Below are 21068 nucleotides of genomic sequence, written 5' to 3' on the forward strand. Positions count from 1 at the left end.
AAATTTCCACATATAACCTGGACATTTTTGAAAGGATTAAATTTTAAATAAATTATATATTATGAAGAGAAATAAACAAATATTTTGAAATAATTGTTCTCTTTGATGTTTATTTGATGCATAAAAATATGTTATAGAAACTACAAATTTTAGCAGTTTGAAGAATTTTTTTTTACTGTTTACTGAAACAATATAAAATGTTAGGTTCTGGCTCATTCATGATTACCTTGGCTTGGATGAATATTTTGAATAGTAAGTGGGTACTGGAATACAACTGTGGACACAGCAGAGCCTTTTGTTTTATGATACATTGTAACAGGAAAAGTGCCACCTGCATGCTCTCCAATGACACACTGCAGTGCAGTATCATTGGCCATGGTCACATTACACGGACTGCTATTGATCATCACCGAAATGTCCGGGATATCAACGCCAAAATTCAATCCAGTGATCTGAATTTCAGTTCCTGGAGGACCTTTTAAAAAAAACAGACCATATAAACATATCTCAATTTCAATACTTACACATGCATTTAAAGATATATCTATTTAATTCCATAAACAATGTCCAATCTTTTCAAACCAATGTAAACATCAACAACACATGCATGCTGTTTATGGTATATTAACTATAAGATATTTATCTCAATGTTTATTATTTTCCAGAGCATCTGTCCATTTTACTGTATTGTAAGTTTCTAGTGATTCAGGATAGTGGAAAAGAGAAAGGGAAAAGATACAGAGGAAGGGAGTATGAATGCCTGAGTAGCAGGTGTTGGGTTAGAGTATATTTTAGGGATAAAGCTTACTTTCTAAAAACTTTGTACTTTCCTGATATTTGCAACTGTTCTGAGGAATGATGATTTTTCTTTTCTTTTTTTTTTTTTTTTTTTGGTCTTCTCTAGGGCCGCTCCCACGGCATATGGAGGTTCCCAGGCTGGGGGTCTAATCAGGAGCCACAGCTCATGGCAATGCTGGATCCTTAACCCACTGAGCAAGGCCAGGGATCGAACCGGCAACCTCATGGTTCCTAGTCGGATTCGTTAACCACTGTGCCATGACAGGAACTCCAATGATGATTTTTCTTAATTCAAATATTTTCAACATGTATGACTTGATAAAGAAATTATGATATATAGTGTAATATAGTAATTACAGAAATAAGGGATAAATTTTAAGACTTAGAGATGAATGTTGATATTAATGCCTTGAATAAATGTACATAGAATAAAGAATTTCAATCATGCTGTTCCTTTCTTCTCTTTTTTTTGACAAAAATGCACCGAGGGCATTACACACATGAAATTTTCCATAGGTCATCCAAATGCATAGCTACATACCTACATAATAAGTGAATAGATATTAATCAACACGTTACAAACGCAGAGTCACTAAGTACTAGTGTGCTTTATTTCAAGTAGTAATAATAAAAATAACCATAGAGTTGATTATATAATAAGAATCACTGAAATATAAGTTGTCATTTTAAAGATCATAGATATAAATGAGATTTTTCATGTTAGGAATAGTTTTAAGATACAAGGTAAAATAAGGTCTTGGGCTCTTAAACTTTTAATTCTGTCTGGCATTTCACCTTTCAAATGGAAGTGTTGATCTAAGTGTGATCTATTGCTTTGTCTCTTCAGTAATAAAAGAGCTCAGTTCTCACTTATCTACAAATCTCGTATATCTACAAACACATTGTTTTGAAAGATAGATTCAAAGAGAAATGAGACAGAAGTGGTTCATGGAAATTTGGAACATATGCCAATATCTAGTTCTTCATTTGCAATTATGGCACTGCTATTATAATAATATAATATGTTGGCATATGTTCCAAATTTCCATATTTGCTTTTTAAAATCCTAAATGAGAAAACTAGACATTTGAAAGAAAATTTCCCTAGCAAAATTCTTGAAGGCAGAGAACATATCTTACCCAAACCTGGCACTTACAGACATTTTTAAAGGCCAACAATTAATGAGTTCTTTATTAAAAAGTACCATTTTAAGTTGCATTATATTAATGAACTTCTTTAACCTTATGAGGTAGGTATCTGCTTGCAAAGGAAACTGTAATTAAAAACAAATAAAAAAACAAACAAAAAAACAACTTGTCCAAACTTTCACCACTGGAGAGAAGAACCGAGATGGGAACCCACGGATCAAGGCCAAGTTCCCAGCCATTACTCTACAGCTACCTCTCCACAATTCATTACCTAGATGAAAAGCATTCCACCAGAAACAGCATAACATAATGACAAAGGATCAAGAAAACAGAGCTTCCCTCATGGCTCAATGGTTAATAAATCCAACTAGGAACCATGAAGTTGCGGGTTCGATCCCTGGCCTTGCTCAGTGGGTTAAGGATGTGGAGTTGCCGTGAGCTATGGTGTAGGTCAAGGACACGGCTTGGTTCCCGCGTTGCTGTTGCTCTGGCGTAGGCTGGCAGCTACAGCTGCAGTTAGACCCCTAGCCTGGGAATCTCCATATGCCTCAGGCGTGGCCCTAGAAAAGACAAAAAAAAAAAAAAAAAAAAAAAAAAAAAAAGATTAAGAAGACATCTCAATCTATTCTTAGCTTAGAAAAACAAGTCATGTTAAATAATTTTAAGTAAATTCTGTTTTATATTATTTTTCCATCTGAATGGACAATTACCACCTTAAAAATAATTCTGTTGTGTTAATAATCAATTGCAGTTTCATGGAAACAAGATACTCTAAAAAATTCTCAATGTTAGTAAGATCAAGCACTTGTGAATTTTAATAGGTATAGGTATATCCTGTGCCATATTTGACATTAGTGACACAAAATAATGACCAATTTCAGTTGTTAGATATTCATCTATTTCTTCTTCATTTTGAAACTTAGGTCAAGTTAATGCGGATTTTGTCATAAAAGAAGAAGTCAGAATTGGACTAAATAATTTTATCCCAAGATGTCCAAAAAATAATCACAAAATAGAGATTACACAAAACTCAAATCCCACTATTAAGAGGGACTGTCTAAATACATCCTCATAATCATTTGTAAACATTACTCCAATTCTATACTAATAGGTGTTACTGATAATATGATATATATCAAGACAACAAAAAGGCAGGTGTTGGAGTACCTGTACTTGGGACAATTCCTCTGAGAAGTGGAGTATCTTCCAAGGCATATGTAAATGACAGAGGTGGATAAGCAACGGTGTTAACAGAGATCTTCACGCTGACCTTTCCAGCTGTCCCTGCTGGGGTGAGGCAGTAGACTTCACTGGAACTGACTGAAATGATTTGACAAGGTTTGTCCCCAACAGTGACTGTGGTATTGCCTGGATAGAAGCCATTTCCTGTGATCATCAAAGTGGTTCCACCACCAATGCTTCCAGAAGTTGGTGTGACAGATGCTACTGCGGGGCTGCTGACAGTAAGGTTTCCCAGAGCCAAGCCTTTTGTTCCCACCACAACCCTAAGAGAATGAGGTCCAGCCGGAAGAGAAGTCACAAGTACAGTGATGTTATTTTCATGAACATCAATTGCTCTGAACTGTTGGTTTCCAATGAAAATAGCAATGTCCTCTAAGACAGTGCCAAAACCTTCTCCTTCAATAAGAACTTTTACAGATTCTTTGATGGAGTTTGGGGTGATTCTTGTTATAAAAGCAGTGATGCTTTCTAAATATGAAAAGCTGCAGTTCCCCTGACACCGGGCAGGCACTCCATGGATCAGAAGCTCTATTTCCACAAGCTGTTGGGGAGCAGGAGATGTTTCACATTCAATGGCTGTATAATTCACCGACAGAACTTTACATGGAAAATGACCCATAAAGACTTGCGCACCAGCAGAAGAAACGGCAAATCCAGAGCCTTTTATGGTCACTTTTGTCATTCCTGTAGTTGACCCTGCATTTGGTAATACCAAGTCAATGCTGGGCAAAAGTACAAATCTCCTATCAAATTCACTGGACAGTGTGTTGATAGCAGTGCCCAGGTTGTAGACAGTTACTGTGACAAGTTCCCTGATGCCAACATCCATTGAGTTTTGAGGGTCAATATGACACACAATGGAATGGCTACTACTTTCTTCTACAACACAAGGATAGCTACCAATTGTAACCTGAAAGTAAAATGAATATGAAAACAAGTCAGTACATTACTCTTGTATGAACATAAATTTTGTGTTAGCAACAACTAAATTTTAAAGATGGATCATGTGCAACTTTTTATTCATTAAATTAATTTGGGGAGGCCGATTGAGCCATATCTTGGATTAATCTTAAAACAAACATGAATGTTCATAGCTACATTATTCATAATAGCCAAAAAAGGTGAAGACAACCCAAATGTCCACAAACTAATGAATGGATAAATAAATTGTATACCCCATACAATGGAGTATCATTTGGACATAAAAAATGAAATGTTGCTATGTGGTAATCATGGAAGAACCTTGAAAACATTATGCTCAGTGAATAAAGCTGGTTACAAATGACCACACACTACATGAGTCTATTTATAAGAATATCCACAATAGTCAAATCCACAGAGACAGAAAGATTAGTGGTTGTTTAGGCCTGGGAGACATGGAAGGGTTGGGGCAATGTCAAAGGGTTATGGGGTTCCTTTTCGGGATAATAAAAATATTCTAAAATTAATTGTCGTGATGGATGCCCAACACTCTGACTATGCAAAAGCTTTTGAATTGTGCACATTAAATGGGTAAACTGTATGGTGTGTGAATTACATCATAATAAATTTCTAATGTTAGAAATTACAGTATGAGGTTATGGGTGAAACATCTTCCGTTTATTGAGTATACATAAGTAAATAGGAGATATTTATATTCTCACCTTATTAGCACATGTGAGATTACTGAAGCCACGTCCAACAATTGTTATCAATTCATTTAATGTTCCAGTGGATGGACTAATGTTGCTTACAGTTGGTGAAAAACAACTTGAAAGCTCAAAGAGCAATCTATCTGCATTTTTAACCCTGGCATTGTTCAGGCCACACAGGGGTTCTGTTGCTAGGCAGCCTGCCACAGAGCTTCCCAAGTGCAAATTCACAGGTCCTCCTTTAGACAAAAGAACTGCCTGTAAGTCATGGATAATATTCCAAAACAAGAACTGTTTCCAGGCTGCATTATTCTGTTTTGATGATGGTTCTTATATGCTGGTAAGCCTTTTTTTTTTTTTTTAAATGACAAGAAGAGCCCCAGGCAGTAAAAAGCTAAGGGCTAGCCAAAGATGATACAGTAAAGAGTGAATATAAAATTAATATATTTTTCAATTTATCTCAGGCCAGATCCCAGGAGAAAAATAAAACAATAACATCATCTCACATTTTAATACATTTTCAGGCACATACAGAGTATCAGAACTTTTTCACATTATACTTCATTGAGGTACACAAATTCAGGGAGCCTGGCAGGACAACATCAACACAATCCCTATTTTATAGAACAAATTCCAGCCTCAGAGCAGTCCAGACCTACTCAAGGTCATGTGGCTACTAAGAGGTAGTCAGACCCAGTTAGCTGCCTCCTACTCCAGAAAGACCACATACTCCCTGGGTCACCGAAGTGACAGGGTTTCCATCTTTAACCCTCTTACCCTGAACATATGTAGCTTCAGTGCCACCCACAAACAGGTGCAGGGGAATGTGCCTGGTTTCAGCTGGTAAAACGTTAATGGCTCCTTGGAGAAAAATGGAGTGAGCCTCATCAACATACCCGCTGCTATAATAATGGATTCCAGGTGAAGTAAATTGGTAAGAAAATGAACCTGCCATAAAATGAGATGGCACATAATAAATACAAGCAATTAATGCATCCCTAAAAAGAAATTTGAAATGATCATTCAAATGCACAGGCAGATGACAAGTTCCTTATTTCTCACATGTGTGACATTTCAATAGGAAGTGGTAAGGAAATGACTATAAAATGACTATAAAATGGCTATAAAAGGGCTGTCTTTGGATAATGAAATTACACTCCAAGAAGACAAGATCTAGAGTTATTTTTTCTAGAAAAATGGACTTAAGTCTGGCATAACTCACTGAATCTTAAAGAAAAACCCTGCAATGAAAAATAAACAATATCTCGTGTTCATGAGTAAAAAGTTCAAACTGCTAGATGTGTAAAACAAGACAGGTAGTCTAAAAGGCATGCTTTACACTAAGTTGTCCCAGGAGAAATACTGATTTTTAAAGCTGACTCCAATCAACAAAAGTTTATTACTTGCTGCCAAATTGGTATGATGAAAACGTATTATTCTATTTTTCTTTGTATTTTGTTTGTTTTGATATATTTTTCAGTTGGGTAATTATTCCAGAATGAATAAAGATATTTCTGATAACAGAACTCATCTGAAGTATAACATACCTTGCTGATATTCATTCAGAATATTTAAAAAGTGTCTAATATGTTTACTATAGCAATCAAATGCCAACTGAACCATTTTGTGTACTAGTATATATTATTTATGCAGAAATATTTCAAATCTAAACAAAATCTCTTTTTATTATACTGGGGAAAAGAAGCATGATGCAAAATGCACAAAGTAGAAACGTACCTGATGCAGATTTTTCTCTTCTGTTTGTAAATCCTCTGCCATCATAAATTACACTTCCAGGACTAGAGACAGAGAAAACTCTATATCCTATTCCCCTAAGAAATGGATCTGCTTGCCAACGCCATGTCACTGTGTCTCCCACAGATACATTTAAGACTGATGGTGACCAGGCATAACCTAATCCATGTACTGGGAGCAAGAATTGAGTCATATTTTTAGAGAAAAAAGGAAAAGGAGTAAAAATTCTTAATAATTATCTTTGGAAATATTGCTTATTTACAGTCATTAATGAAAAAAACCTTTAAATTACCATTGTAAAACTGTTATCTACCTAATTTAAATATGTAATAAAAATAAATAGAAATAACGGAAAGTAAGATAATAAGAAGCTAGGGAAAAGATAAGCCACACAACTCCAAAACTGCTGACTGGGAGATAATTTGAAAAAAATCAGAGTTAATAAACAAGTTGTTCCACAATATTATATGGAATATTTTTAAAAGCTATGATCAAGTCCTCAAACATAAAAATTTTCTCAGGCATCCAGTCACTCAAAAAATCTATATAATTTCAATTTTAATATTTATATAGAAACCTACAACCAAAACCAAACAATAGTAATCCAGGAGGTTCTGTACTGCAGTAAAACCAAACAGTGATTCCTCAAACTAGAAATTTTAAGTCTAGCCTTTTAGACTCAAATTTACCACTGATTCAGTCTACCTGTGGCCCCCTTTGTCAAGTGAGTAAGTGCTAGACAGGTTATTAACAGATTATACAAAGAAATAACAATACTTATTCTCTGAATACTTGGAAGTGCAGTAAGTAAAAATCAAATTAATTTCAAGATAATGTGCTTCCATTATTTACAATATATAAATGTTGTCTGATACCTGAGTCTTCCCCATTGTTGGTAATCCTGAACACATTCCCTGTTGAATGAAGAATACATTTTATGACATTTTCTGATGATGATATCACATTGCAAGGGAAGGACCCTAGAAAAAATAAAGATGGGAGGGAAGAAAACATTTTCTCAAATATTTTTTGTGAGCTGTAGAGAAGAAGCATAATTAGCAAACAGTTAAGGCCCTGCAAAAGCTCCACGTTACATAGTAGGATCTTTGGTAATTTTTTCTGATAGTAATCATGTTCAAGTACTGATTAGTTTTAGAAATGAGATCTGTCCTTTTTAAAGTGTTCTATACACATTAAATATTCAGTAATTATTTACCGAAATCAAAAGCAGTGATTTAGTTTCTCTTTATTGCCTAACCAAATACACTTAGCTTTTTATGCGCTAAAAGTAAAAAAAAGCTTCAATTATTGAGACTATTTGTGTAAGAACTCAGCACCTAGAGCACATCCTTTAAGATGAAAAAAAAATGATAACAGCTCTCCTGTGAGGATGAAACTCGTACCTAAAATCACGGTGTTCTCAGCTGGTATCGTGCTGAATCCCAAACCCATTATGGTTATTTCAGTTCCACCATATAAGGAGCCTCTCTGTGGAAACATGTTGCTCACTTCCAAAACATATTGTATAGAAGCATTTAACTTGTCTCTGGCAAAGAAAAATCAATAGATATTTTAAAAAGTTTTCCATGGGGTCATGTCACTAAACTCTTATGAGGATATGATTCACTTAAGAGGAAGTAATTGAATATTTAATTAGACATTACCTTTTTACATTACTTCCACATTCTAGCTCCCACCACAACTCAAATGAGTCAGATTATCTAACTGATAATCTGATAATTGTCATGAATTTAATTTGGTTGGATCATATACATACAAATAATTATTTCCCTAAATATTAAAATTAGATTTCTGAAAGTGTCCTGGCAGAATTTTAGATGAAAAATCTTAAAATATTATGGGAAAAATATGATTATAAAAACTGCAGTCACAAGAAATACAGGAAATCCTTAAAAATATTTTCTATCTGGGAGTTCCTGTTGTGGCTCAGTGGGTTCCAAACCCAACTATTATCCATGAGGATGTGGATTCGATTCCAGGTCTCGCTTAATGGGTTAAGGATCTGGTGTTGCTATGAGCTGTGGTGTAGGTCACAGATGTGGCATGGATCCCATGTTGCTGTGGCTGTGGCTGGCAGCTACAGCTCCAATTTGACCCCTAGCCTGGGAACTTCCATATGTTGCAGGTGCAGCCCTTAAAAGCAAAAAATAAAAATAAAAAATAAAATATTTTATATATTTACTAGAGTAAAACATAAAAAAAGACTACTGGGAGTTCCCTGGTGGCCTAATGGTTAAGGACTTGGCATTGTCACTACAGTGCCTTGGGTCGTTGCCATGCCATAGGTTCAATCCCTGGCCTAGGAACTTCTGCATGCTACAGGTATGGTCAAAAAAAAAAAAAAAAAAAGGAAAAAAAACAGTAATAGCAAAATAAATACATTTAATATAATTAAAGTTTTGTGCAATTAATTTGAATTTATCATGCTATATTTGTTGGAAACTTGTCATGCTCTCCCTTCCCACTATTTCGAAGAGTGAGTTTTAATTTTTTTTTTTTTTTGCTTTGTTATAGACACTAGAAGACCATCAAAATGTACAATGCTTTTCTCATCTGACACATGGAGTTGACTTCCACATTCCAGCTCCCACCACAACTCGAATGAGTCTTTCTGTTAACTTTTATTTATTTATTTACTTATTATTTACTTATTTATTCTTCTTATTACTGCATCTGCAGCATATGGAAGTTCTTGGGTTAGGGGTCAAACTTGAGCTGCAGCTGCCAGCCTATGCCACAGCCACACCAATGTCGGGTCCTCAGTGCACTGAGCAAGGCCAGGGATTGAACCCACATTCTCATAGAGACTATATCAGGTTCTTAACCTGAGCCACAATAGGAACTCCTTTACTTTTATTTAACTTCCTCATCAAAACTGATGTAGTTTTTGAACCACCGCCCAAATGGTTTTGTATGCTGTCAATGGTTTTGTATGTCTGTCCATTATATCATCAAGGCAGAGCACAAGCCAACAGCCCTTCTGGAACCAAAACTCTGCCCTGTGAATTTACAAACACCGTGTGTAGTTCTGGTGATTAGGTTTACTGTTGCTCATGTGCCTTCACCTCCCACAAGATTCTTTTGCAATGATCTCTCCTTCTACTCTGACATTAGTTTAACTTGCCTTTTCTTAATCCCTAAATTCCAGTTTCCTCTTTTTCTGAGTATTCTAAACCATTAATTCCGTTATGCCAGAACTAAAGTTTTACTAGTTGACAAACAGCTTGGGGGAAGGGATAAATAAACAGCTACCTAAAGGAAAGTTAGAGGAGGATTCTCTCCATCCTTTCCCTCACCTGGCAGTTCCTGCCCATTTCTTGGCTCTGTTGTCACCCTAAGAGAGAACTCATCCCAGTCCCATAGGAAAAGTTAGCTCTATTATACGCTCTTGCAGCACGTGGGGCCTCTCATTCATAGCCTCTTTCACATTTATAATCAAGTTATTGATATAATCTTCTGTTTGAAAACCTGCCTCCCCAATAAAATTGTGGGCATCACTAAGGTAGGGGACATGTCCCTCTTATTCTCCACTGTAAATCCAGCACTAAGCAAGTGTCTGGCCCCTAGTAACTGCTTGATGAATATTTCCAGAAGGAATGAAAATTGTGTGACATATACATAAACCTAGTTTTGCAGAGAATCTTACAACATAATCTGAATGGTATTTGTCTCAAACTTATGTATCATCTTGCATTTTTTGGGATACTTTCAGAACCTTTTGCAAAAGGAGTTATAAAAGGTGAAGAACGCAAGTGAAATATTATAAAATTAATGACTATTTTTTCCTATCCCAGTACATTAGCACCATGTGGTCCACAACTCTATCAAAGTTTATGGTCTACCATACCTTGTTGATGCAAAACCCCAGTTTCTGACTTCGACACAGATATCATGTTTTCCAGGAGACAACTTGGGCAAAATGCATCTAATATCTGTGAAGTTCCAGTGAAGGACTTGGCAGGATTTTCCTCCAACATATACCTCCATGTTTTGTGTGAGTTCATTTCCAAAGTTATAACCCTTAATCGTTAAATTAACTTCTCCTATTATTTTAAAGAAAAAGTTTTACAAAAAAGAGTCAACTTATTATCTAGTGCTAAATTTGAATATTAAGCAAACCAACTCATCTCATTTTATCGGATTTAGGAAATCTTAACGCTTTTAGAGGTAAAAGAAAATCAGTGAGAGTTGATAGCTGTCACACGAAGATAAAAATCATATATAATTGGTTAATGGGGAAAAATATGGCAAAGAACTTTTAAAAAATTAATATTTTTGTTCTTATTGCACTAGTTCAAAGTGATATAATAAACAGACCAGTTTATGCTTTAAAAACAAAAACACAACAGGTTTTGCTTTAAGAAACACAATTGCAGGAGTCCCGTCGTGGCGCAGTGGTTTACAAATCCAACTAGGAACCATGAGGTTGCGGGTTCGGTCCCTGCCCTTGCTCAGTGGGTTAAGGATCCGGCGTTGCCGTGAGCTGTGGTGTAGGTTGCAGACGCGGCTCGGATCCCGTGTTGCTGGGCTCTGGTGTAGGCCAGTGGCTACAGCTCCGATTGGACCCCTAGCCTGGGAACCTCCATATGCCGCGGGAGCGGCCCAAGAAACAGCAAAAAAAAAGACAAAAAAAAAAAAAAAGAAAGAAAGAAACACAATTGCACAAGAAATTGCCGCAGAAGGCTGTCTAGAAATGGTATATATGTATACACACATATATACACACACACATGCACATATATATATGTGTATACACACACACACACACACATATATATCTTGAAAGACTAATTTCATTGAAGAATTTCTTACCCAGTATTGTTCGTACTTTTGGATTAAAATCTGTTATAACTGGAGTCTGTAAACAATTATAACTATAAACATTCCTTGCCATAGCTTGAAATCCATTGGTAATAACTGAAATATCAACTGTACCCTCAAATCTCTGAAATAAGAGGAAAAAATAATTAGAAAACATTAAATGTTGAGATAGAGAAATTCAATGACTAAAGGCAAATAGAATTATTCAAAAGAAACTTCCGAAGATTTTTTTTTGAAGTCATGAATCAGCATCAGTTATCAGCTATTTAGAAAGATGTGGTGTCAAAGTAGGTTACATGCCTGAGTTTTTTAGATAAAGGCATATCATACAGTGATTTTGTAGATGTTTATGATTTAATTTAAATGCATTTAGAATTGGATTCCTGGAGTTCCCGTCTTGGCGCAGTGGTTAACGAATCCGACTAGGAACCATGAGGTCGCGGGTTCGATCCCTGCCCTTGCTCAGTGGGTTAACGATCCGGCGTTGCCGTGAGCTGTGGTGTAGGTTGCAGACGCGGCTCGGATCCCGCGTTGCTGTGGCTCTGGCGTAGGCCGGTGGCTACAGCTCCAATTCAACCCCTAGCCTGGGAACCTCCATATGCCTCGGGAGCGGCCCAAGAAATAGCAACAACAACAACAACAACAACAACAACAAAAGACAAAAAAAAAAAGACAAAAAAAAAAAAAAAAAAGAATTGGATTCCTAAGGGCTCTGCAATACAGGTCAGATATTCTAGACAAGTGATTCTCTAATAAAGCATACAATACTAAAAGTTTTGATATTTTTGCTCTTAAAATAGGCTCAACTGTAACTTTTATTCCTCTTCAGGAAAAATGACATTATTATATCTTTTGCTGACATAGTTCCAGAATCTAGGACCAAAACCTCAGAAAAATATTCAGTGCTTTCACTGATATAGCACTTATACAATTTCAATTTAGGAAAAACAATTTTTCTAGCATCTTATATTTAGTTATTGCACACTCAGTGTTTCACTGAATGACATAATTTCAACAAGCATTAATTTGCTGGATCCCCAGATTCTCATCTCCATCATTCAGTCCAACACATGCTCAAATTCACTTTCCCTACAAACTATCTAATAATATCTACACTTAATCTGCTACATTTTTTAATATTAGTGACTGATTTCATCATCCATTTGCACATAATAAGTAAAACAGAATCTTAGTTTAAATTTAAACACTATTTTTAAAAATAAATAACAATGGTCCTAGAATGAAATACTCTATCGGAAACTTCACACGGTGTGTGTTTTGTCAAGAAACTGAAACTTTAACATAATGAAAATACATATTCCTTAAAAAAAACATAAAATGTATAAATTTTCTTCCCTAGTTTTTTAGACTACTTATTATTCCTGTATTTTTCTTCATCCACTGATTTACCCAGTCAATTCCCATTTATCACCTTTTAAGCTCTAATAGGACATCATCTTTTCCATGAAGCTTTTCCTGAAACTCTCTCCTGCTGTATTTATCTTCACTTTGTATCTATTTCTGTATTTTGAGTGGAACACAGTGCTTACATGTCTGTCTTCTTTAATGACGTTAAGTATCGAGAATGTGGAGATAATATTTTGTATTTGGATCTTGGTAGAAAGATGTTGAAGAAATAATTATTAAGGAGCATACATGAAACTCTGTACTTGCTAGGTCAATAAGACTTTTTTTTAACCCTCTACTGAGATGTTCTTTAATTTATCAGATATCAGACTTAGAAAAAAAATAACTGAAATCAGATGCCTTACTTTTGGTGTTCTGCAGGTTATCTTATCCAAATCCCCTTCAATTATGCTGCAGGTTTCATTTCCAACTAATACCTTTGAATTTTTATTAAAGCCAAATCCAGATATGGTCAGAACAGTACCACCTTCATAAGTAAAAAACAAAACAAAACAATTATCCGATAGATCAAGAACCAGACTTGAGATATACACAATCACCACGCATCCATACCAGGGCCTGAGCCCTGGAATCTGGAACTGTAAAGGGGCTGGGCTAAGAGACTTAGTGAAATAACGCAGATTCACAACTAACATTTGCTTTTGGACATTACCAGTAGTAACTGCTATTTTCCATAGTGTCTCCTTCATCCTAAAGAGAAATGCTATTCACACTTACTCAACCAGTGGGAAATGAGAGTGAATTAAGACTCATAAAATTGTAAATTTTAATACCTTTAAGTAAAAGGGAAACTAAGAAAAAAATCCCAACAAAATAAAAATAACATAAAATAAAAACACGGATCATACCAAGATCAAGGCCAAAGCACAAAATCCAAGACTAAGCATGGTTAAACAAACACAAAGGAAATGAAGCAGGGCAGGAAAAATGTGTTATTTTGTTTCTCTCTTTTCTATCAGGCTCCTTTCTCTGATTTGTTCCCAGAACTTTTTCTGGGTCAAGTAGCTCCACTGAGACTGTGGTTACAAATGGAACAGCTGGTAAGCAGAATAATAACTAATAAATCTTATCTTGACATAATTGATGAGCTTGTTATAGAAACATGTAATAATTGATGATATTAATTCAATAACCTAAGATGTAAGTATAAGCAGTCACCCTGACTTGTGCTTCATAAGAAACAAAGAATTAGTCATCCACTGAATCACTGTGCCTTCTAAAAGGGGAGTCTCCTTTGCTCAATATGAAGAAGCTCTGGGGTCCTTCCCCTTCACCCTATTCTAGAAACAGTTCAATGAAATGATGGAAATGTGTGCAATTTCCTTTGTTCAGAACAATTAACTATTACCTGCTAGGCTTCCAGAAGCAGGCCAGATGTGTGAGATCTGACTCTGATAAATGAAGCGGAATTCCTCCTCTACATTCCATGCTAGTCCAACATCAGCTATGGATACAGCAACTGGGAAATGTCCAGCACTTCCATGAAGAATCTGGCACTTGACCTCATTTTCTTGTGATAAAAGAAGAAAATGGTCAAGGAATGGTTTTGTTAGATAAAATTACTGAAACTTGATATTCGCAAATGTAAACAGTGGCCTTCATTTTTATACTCAAAGAAATATATCTAAGGAAAACTACTCATGTATTAATGGGACGAAAATTTTTACAAACTACGTGATGTTATGGATCAGACACTCCTAGAAAAGGGTAAGGTAATATAATAATGAAATCAGAGTAAACAATTTGCTCCTGTTACTAGCACGGTAAAAAATTACTACGACAACAATTTTAAATCTTAATCTATAAGATCATTTATATCAATAATTCTAACTATTTTGGTCCAATATATTATGCCTCACACTGGGTAAAATAGTAGGTTTCATCAAGGAAAGTGATCAAATCTAAGTGAAAAACATATTCTTCACTTCATTTAGAAAAACATGTGTGCACTTACAATATAAGTGAAATACTGACTGTTAGATCTCAATAATACGTAGAAGATCTAAATAATAAACAATGTAAATTACATGGAAGATGAATTTATTTATGCAATTCCAACTTATTAAAATTAAGGAAAATATCTAGGATTATGAAAGATAATTTTTGGAGAAATAAATAATTATGGTCCTTACTTTTTCATAAGGAACTATTGGACTAGATATCCCAGAAAGTGACTATGTCCTCTTGCTGCGACTAATGTGACATTTTCAAAGCATGGGACCAAGGAATACCAGAGCAGCAATAATGTATTTTTATATTCCACAGACATACCAAAGAAGGAAGGATTTCATGTAATCACTTTACAAAGTGAAAAAGAAGAGCAAAAATCAACTGTTATGGGATAAAGACACTGTACAACAGTGAAAGAATTAGTCTGTGGTCGTAACTAAAGATTTAAAAGATAAGACATTTATGCAGAGCAGCTTGCCGATTTCGTGACTCCAAAGGTAATCCGTATGATAATCATTACTGTAACACTACTCTTTGATTCTATTTTCTCTTAAAGAAAAACAATTAGGCTCAAAAATAATCATTTTAAAAGAACTTACCATTCACAGAAAGAAGAGAGCAACCTACTGGTCCAACTGAGACTGACACAGCTGAACTAGGAGAAAATCCAGAACCTGATATGGTTAGAACTGTGCCTTCTTCATAGGACCCTGAAAATGATACATTTAAACAACAACATTAAAATGACAAAACACAGAATCCATTGTTATAAAATTAGACATTTATCAGAGAAAAATAAGTCTATCTTCTAAAAGATGTGAACATAAAAACCTACAAGCAAGCCAAGAAGAAAAAAAGATATTTATATAGCAATGGTACTTTTTTCCCATTGAATTACTATATGTTGCTTCATGTTTTGAATCTGTGTTGATAGAGATTAATGGAAAGATTATCTGACTAATAAAGTATGGAATGAAGTAAAGAAAGAAAACATGACAAATAAATTAAACATAACATCGCTATACAGTAACTTAGACTATGACGGAACTGCCATCACAAATTTATGAGAAAAGGATAAATTGTTCAATAAGTGTGGCCACTTTGCATTTGAAACAGAATAAGATTTACTTAGCTGATACTTTAACCAACCTAAAGTGCTTAGATTAGTCCAGATTTACACTTACTGGCTCAGCATCTTATAATGAATATTCTCCATTCACCCTTAAAGGTATTCAGATTTAATCAATAGATGACACAGTCACCTTACTTACATAACTTCACATATAACATAGATTCTACATGGATTTAAAGGGCAAAGAATGAAAAACAATTTCCAAATTTTAGAAGAAAATATAATCAAATATCATAATAACTTTAATGTAAAGATAGACTTCCTAAATAAGATATAGAAAGCCATGGTTAACCACAAAAGAAAAGATACATTACATTAAAATAAATCAGTGATTTAAACATTTGCGTGAGTTAGATACTAAAACAAATCATAAGCAATATACTGGGAGAAGACGAGTGCAAAAGACTGGCAAACATAATATACAATATACAGCACAAGTCAACAGAAAAGAGACAATCTGATAAATGCATAAATGATGTTAATGATCAATATGCAGAAAAAGAAACAATTTAAATGTCCAAGAAACATACGAGAAGATGTTCCTGTGCATTACTAATCAGGGAAGAGACAGCATGAGAGCAGTGATGAGACAACTTCTTTCACTCATCAGACTGACCAAAATTAGGAAGCTCACAATATCAAGGACTGGTGAAGATACAGGAAATTCGGTGCTCCCATACTAGCTGGAGGTACAGCTACTTTGGGGAGCAATTTGGTCATCTAATAAACTGCCTCACATTTTTCCCAGCTACTAATTAGCAATTCCACATCTGGGTATAAGCTCTGAAGAAGCTCTAGCATGTATGCAATAGGAGATTTGTACAAGAAAGCTCACTACAATCATGCATTAAAGCAAAAAACTTGTGAACAATCTAAATGTCCATCAACAGAGGAACAAATAAAGTATTCATCCATGAAGCATTTTAAAATGATGAATCAGATGTACATAAAACCATGTAAATATTTCTCAAAATGAATGCTGAATGTCAAAATTAAGAAGCAAATGATATTTACAATGTTAATATCTCATTTGTAAACTTAAAAACCGACAAAATTACCATATGTTTGGGTTATATACAAAATGTATTAAAATGGCATGGAAAAATACACACAAAATTAATTACTGTGATTGCCTCTGGGGAAGCTGGTAGGGGACTAGCACTGAGCATGGTGCTTAGAAAGAACCATAGCTGTTCCTATAATATTTTCTTTTTGAAACTGATTATTGGAAGCAAATATAATAAAGTGTTAACAAAGTGTTAATAGCTGTTAAATTTTCTGCAAGGAGAATATGTGTATTTTATTGTTTTATTTATACTTATCTTTTCATTACTTTCACACTTATCAAAATGTGGCAAAGAGATGATTCAGGTTTTTAATTATTTTGAGTAAGAAATGTTTTTTCACAGGTGCATATACAAGTGAAAATCCATTACAAACTACAATAATGGATTCAAAAATAAGAATACTAAAGGGCTAGAACCAAATTGAAGTTCATCAAACCCTTATTCTTGAGAGTTTTGAAGATTTTACAGTAATGATATTAATTTGGGGAAAACATGAATTATCCCAAAGTTAGTATCATTACTGTTAAAAAGTCTGAATAATACATTCTTTCAACTGCAAAGACATGCTACTTTAAAGATTTCAATATTTTCTGATACATAATTACCAGGTGTATTTTATTCCTAGCCACCAAGACTAAATATATGACTATAGTATCTGAGATTATCATTCTGACTGGAAAAAAAGCTATCCTTTAGAATCCTTAGTCATGCTGTTTATTTCAATTTTGGGGAGTTCAGACATGAAGTGTAATCATGTTTTTTAGAGCAATCACATACTATGAAGATACTTTATGATGTGTTTCCCCACCACTCTCCCACTGAATTCTTGGCAATAACTATTCTATTATTCTCAGTCTAGGGCCTAATTATTTTCTTTTACTAAACAGCATTTTTGTTACTAGACTTTAATTACTATATCTCCTAGAAGAAGTAGTCTCACTTCTTGATAATGAAAAGAATAATGATGAAAGAATCCCATTAATATCCTAGCTGGTTTAACAAAAACGCCTCAATATCAGAAATTTTAGAGATTGAGTCTAACTTGCTGAGACTGGAGAAGTAAAAGACTAGTGAGTCCAACATTAACAGTGACTTTTTTCCCAAAAGATAATTAATGATCTTTCATACCTTTCTGGTCTGAAAGATTTTTCACTATGTAGAACTGATTGCCTTAATTGGTGCCTTAGAATGTTAAAAAAAAAATTATCAGAGTTTACATTTTTTCTAATTGTCTTCTAAGCTATAGTCCAAGCTAAGTAAGATATTACCTTGGGATGGACTTATGGTCCAGACTTGAGGAGTAGCTGAGGAATCCCATGTAAATCCACAGTCACCTGAACATTTAGCTGGAATTCCATTGACATAGACCTCAACCTTCAAGTAAAGAAACACAGACATAACAGGGATAGTGTGGTTAAGTAGAATATGCAGAGGATTTAGAAAAAGTAATGGAATTTTCCTTCTTTGCTGGTTTGTTGGTTTTCAAAAATTAGTCTATTCAGTTTATAATTTTTCAGTTTTGACACTTTACTCATTCATTCAGCGAGTATGTCCATTATAGATCAGACAAGGTTGTAAATGTACCAAGCACATTTACAAAACAGATGACATCTCTGCTATCACCCAACTTATATTCAAGTGGAGGTAGGAGAGAATTGCATGACTTTAAACTTACAAAAAAAGGTAAAAGCATACTCCACCCTGGGGTGATTAGTGCTATGAAGAAAAATAAAGGTTGCTCTCAGGAGAGTCACCTCAACTCTATGTACTTTACTTTTCTCATCAATAAGTGGTAGCATTAATAATTACTTTATAGAGTTACTATAAAGATTAAATGAAAGAATATATTTTCAAATACTAAGAGTACAGCTTAAAACCCATTCTTTCATTATAAGGAAATTTACCCCTAAGTCATAAAATATTATTGAGTTGATCATCTGTTAAATAGTAACATGAAAATAAAGATGTCATCTCTTCTGTTTTACCAGGTCTTTAATGCATTACCAACTAGCCACACATTTAAAATTACATTAAACATCATGAGGAAACTTTAAAAAATACCTGTGGCTGCTCACTGGGTGTACGAAGTAGGTCTCCAAGGATGCGCTGTCTGAATAAGCCACCTTCCTTTATCATTTTAACTGTCATATTAGCCTTTTCTCCAAAAATGTTGGAATCATTGATCTATTTTTTAGACAAGATTATTTTACTAGAAAAGCTATGATAAACATGAACACACCAGTTTTTCTAAAGTTAAGCATGGCTGAAAGAATCCAAAGAATGAAAAAAAATTCAAAATCATTTTAGTCACATTTTTGAAAAAGAAGCCTTTTCAAAAATGATCAATAGCAGAGGTCCCATCGTGGCTCAGTGGAAACAAATCTGACCAGCATCCACGAGGATGCAGATTCAATCCCTGGCCTTGTACAGTGGGCTAAGGATCCGGCGTTGCCATGAGCTGTGGTGTATGTCGCAGACACAGCTTGGATCTGATGTTGCTGTGGCTGTGGTGCAGGCCAGTGGCTACAGCTTCAATTCGACCCCTAGCCTGGGAACATCCATATGTCATGGGTGTGGCCCTGAAAAACAAACAAACAAAAAAGATCAATATCTACCCAAGAAAATGATATCATTGCATTATCATATATTGTATCATTTACAACTTAAAATGACTAAAATGAACTTGAATATTTGGACTAAAATAGGTCTAAGGAATATGAATTTACTTAATTTCCTCAAAATATTCTATACTCTTTCTGAATATGACCGTTTTGATAAATGATGGTTAAATAACTGAAAAATGCAGTCCTCTTTCCACCTTACTGTCAACCTTTCCCACTTTAGCATTTTTGGCCTCTGAATACCCTTGATTTTTCATCCACTTATGGAATTATATTTTCTGTCAATGGTAAAAATGAAACCAAATTCAGGTGAATATGTATAATTTAGTCATTCCAAAACTGTGCTGCCAATATGGTAGTCTTCTGATGCATATGGGGCTAGCAAAGAGATAGCAAAGAGCCTTTGTGCTAGGCCAAGGGGGCCAAGGGGACAAGGAGCAGAAGAAATGATGAATAAGCAGAGGAGACTGGTCGGGAAAGAGTGAAGAGAGTAGAAGTGCAGACACCAGCAGAGGTACCAAGAGGGAGATCAGTCCTGAGAGCTGTCTCAGTTGCAGAATCTTCTAATTCTGGTTTCAGTTCATGTGTTTTCTTAAAATAACCCCCACATCTTTATGACAGTCTACGTATGGCTATTTACATTCAATGTTTATATACCTTTTTTTGGTCTCCTCTCCCCCCAACACCTCTTTTTTTTCTTCAACGTGATTTTTATAAATAGAGTTCTATATTTTTTCCTCCTTATTTCAAGGACATCTTTCCAGGGGGTCTATATATGGCTGCATGATATTCATGCTAAGTTTGTGTCATTTTAACAACCACTTTTCTATTTATATCGATTTAGGTTTCTAGGTTTTTTACTATTACAAATAATGCTCCAGGGACTACCTCTGTGCCTGTCTCACTCTCTATTTGTATTATTATTTCAGTAGAATAGAATTACAGAGCTGAAATTGCTGTATCATAAGGTATCTATATTTAGATAGGACAAAATTATCCTCCCAAAAGGTCACAATTTACTCTCTCACCAACAGTGCACCTTACATTCTCATCATCACTAGAAAGCATCATCTTTTTGATTTTTAACATCTGAGCCCCCAGTCTTTTCTAGACCTTTCTCCTTCACATATTCTGAGCTTGACTCCTGTCGCTTGTCTCCATCCACATTCTAAGAAAAAGTAATTAGATGAGAACTTAAGGTGTACCTCTGTTAGGAACTTGAAAAGGTAATCTTTGAAACCAGAGCAGTATCTAAGGTCCCAGAATATAGCTGCAGTGTACAGTGGTAGAATTATAGACAGAGAGGCTGGTTCTGCTTGGCTCTCCATAATGTGTACCCAGATTTAGTCCCGAGACTAGCTCTGCCTGTGCACTTCCTGTGCCTAGTTTTTGTACTTTCTCCACAGGGGATCAGAAATAAAGCATCAATAGCAGTTCTCCATGAAAGAGAATAC

At 35.0% G+C, this 21068-nt stretch overlaps 1 protein-coding gene across 8 annotated transcripts in view; it reads right to left on the reverse strand.

Moving 5' to 3' along the window:
• PKHD1L1 (PKHD1 like 1) overlaps nucleotides 1-21068 on the reverse strand; it is a 152263-nt gene that overhangs the window by 75468 nt on the left and 55727 nt on the right. For 7 of the 8 annotated variants that reach the window (XR_014843000.1, XM_085021056.1, XM_085021057.1 and 4 more), the window contains 14 exons: nucleotides 19055-19177; nucleotides 18262-18367; nucleotides 15394-15504; nucleotides 14193-14354; nucleotides 13189-13310; nucleotides 11408-11540; nucleotides 10443-10638; nucleotides 7978-8120; nucleotides 7450-7554; nucleotides 6557-6745; nucleotides 5597-5767; nucleotides 4832-5058; nucleotides 3114-4098; nucleotides 227-475 (listed from right to left, as the gene is read on the reverse strand). Coding sequence is in view for 7 of the 8 variants with exons in the window: in XM_085021056.1 (XP_084877182.1) it covers nucleotides 227-475; nucleotides 3114-4098; nucleotides 4832-5058; nucleotides 5597-5767; nucleotides 6557-6745; nucleotides 7450-7554; nucleotides 7978-8120; nucleotides 10443-10638; nucleotides 11408-11540; nucleotides 13189-13310; nucleotides 14193-14354; nucleotides 15394-15504; nucleotides 18262-18367; nucleotides 19055-19177 (3022 nt within the window). In the remaining variant the exon portion in view is untranslated. The remainder of the gene's footprint in view (nucleotides 1-226; nucleotides 476-3113; nucleotides 4099-4831; nucleotides 5059-5596; nucleotides 5768-6556; nucleotides 6746-7449; nucleotides 7555-7977; nucleotides 8121-10442; nucleotides 10639-11407; nucleotides 11541-13188; nucleotides 13311-14192; nucleotides 14355-15393; nucleotides 15505-18261; nucleotides 18368-19054; nucleotides 19178-21068) is intronic. The other variant, XM_085021058.1, reaches the window with a different exon arrangement.

Source organism: Sus scrofa, chromosome 4 (assembly GCF_054392235.1).
Source record: "Sus scrofa isolate SSC_HxYL_T2T_F1_AM1 chromosome 4, Sscrofa_HxYL_maternal_Yorkshire_Landrace_v2.0, whole genome shotgun sequence".
In the NCBI taxonomy this organism is placed as follows: Eukaryota; Metazoa; Chordata; class Mammalia; order Artiodactyla; family Suidae; genus Sus; species Sus scrofa.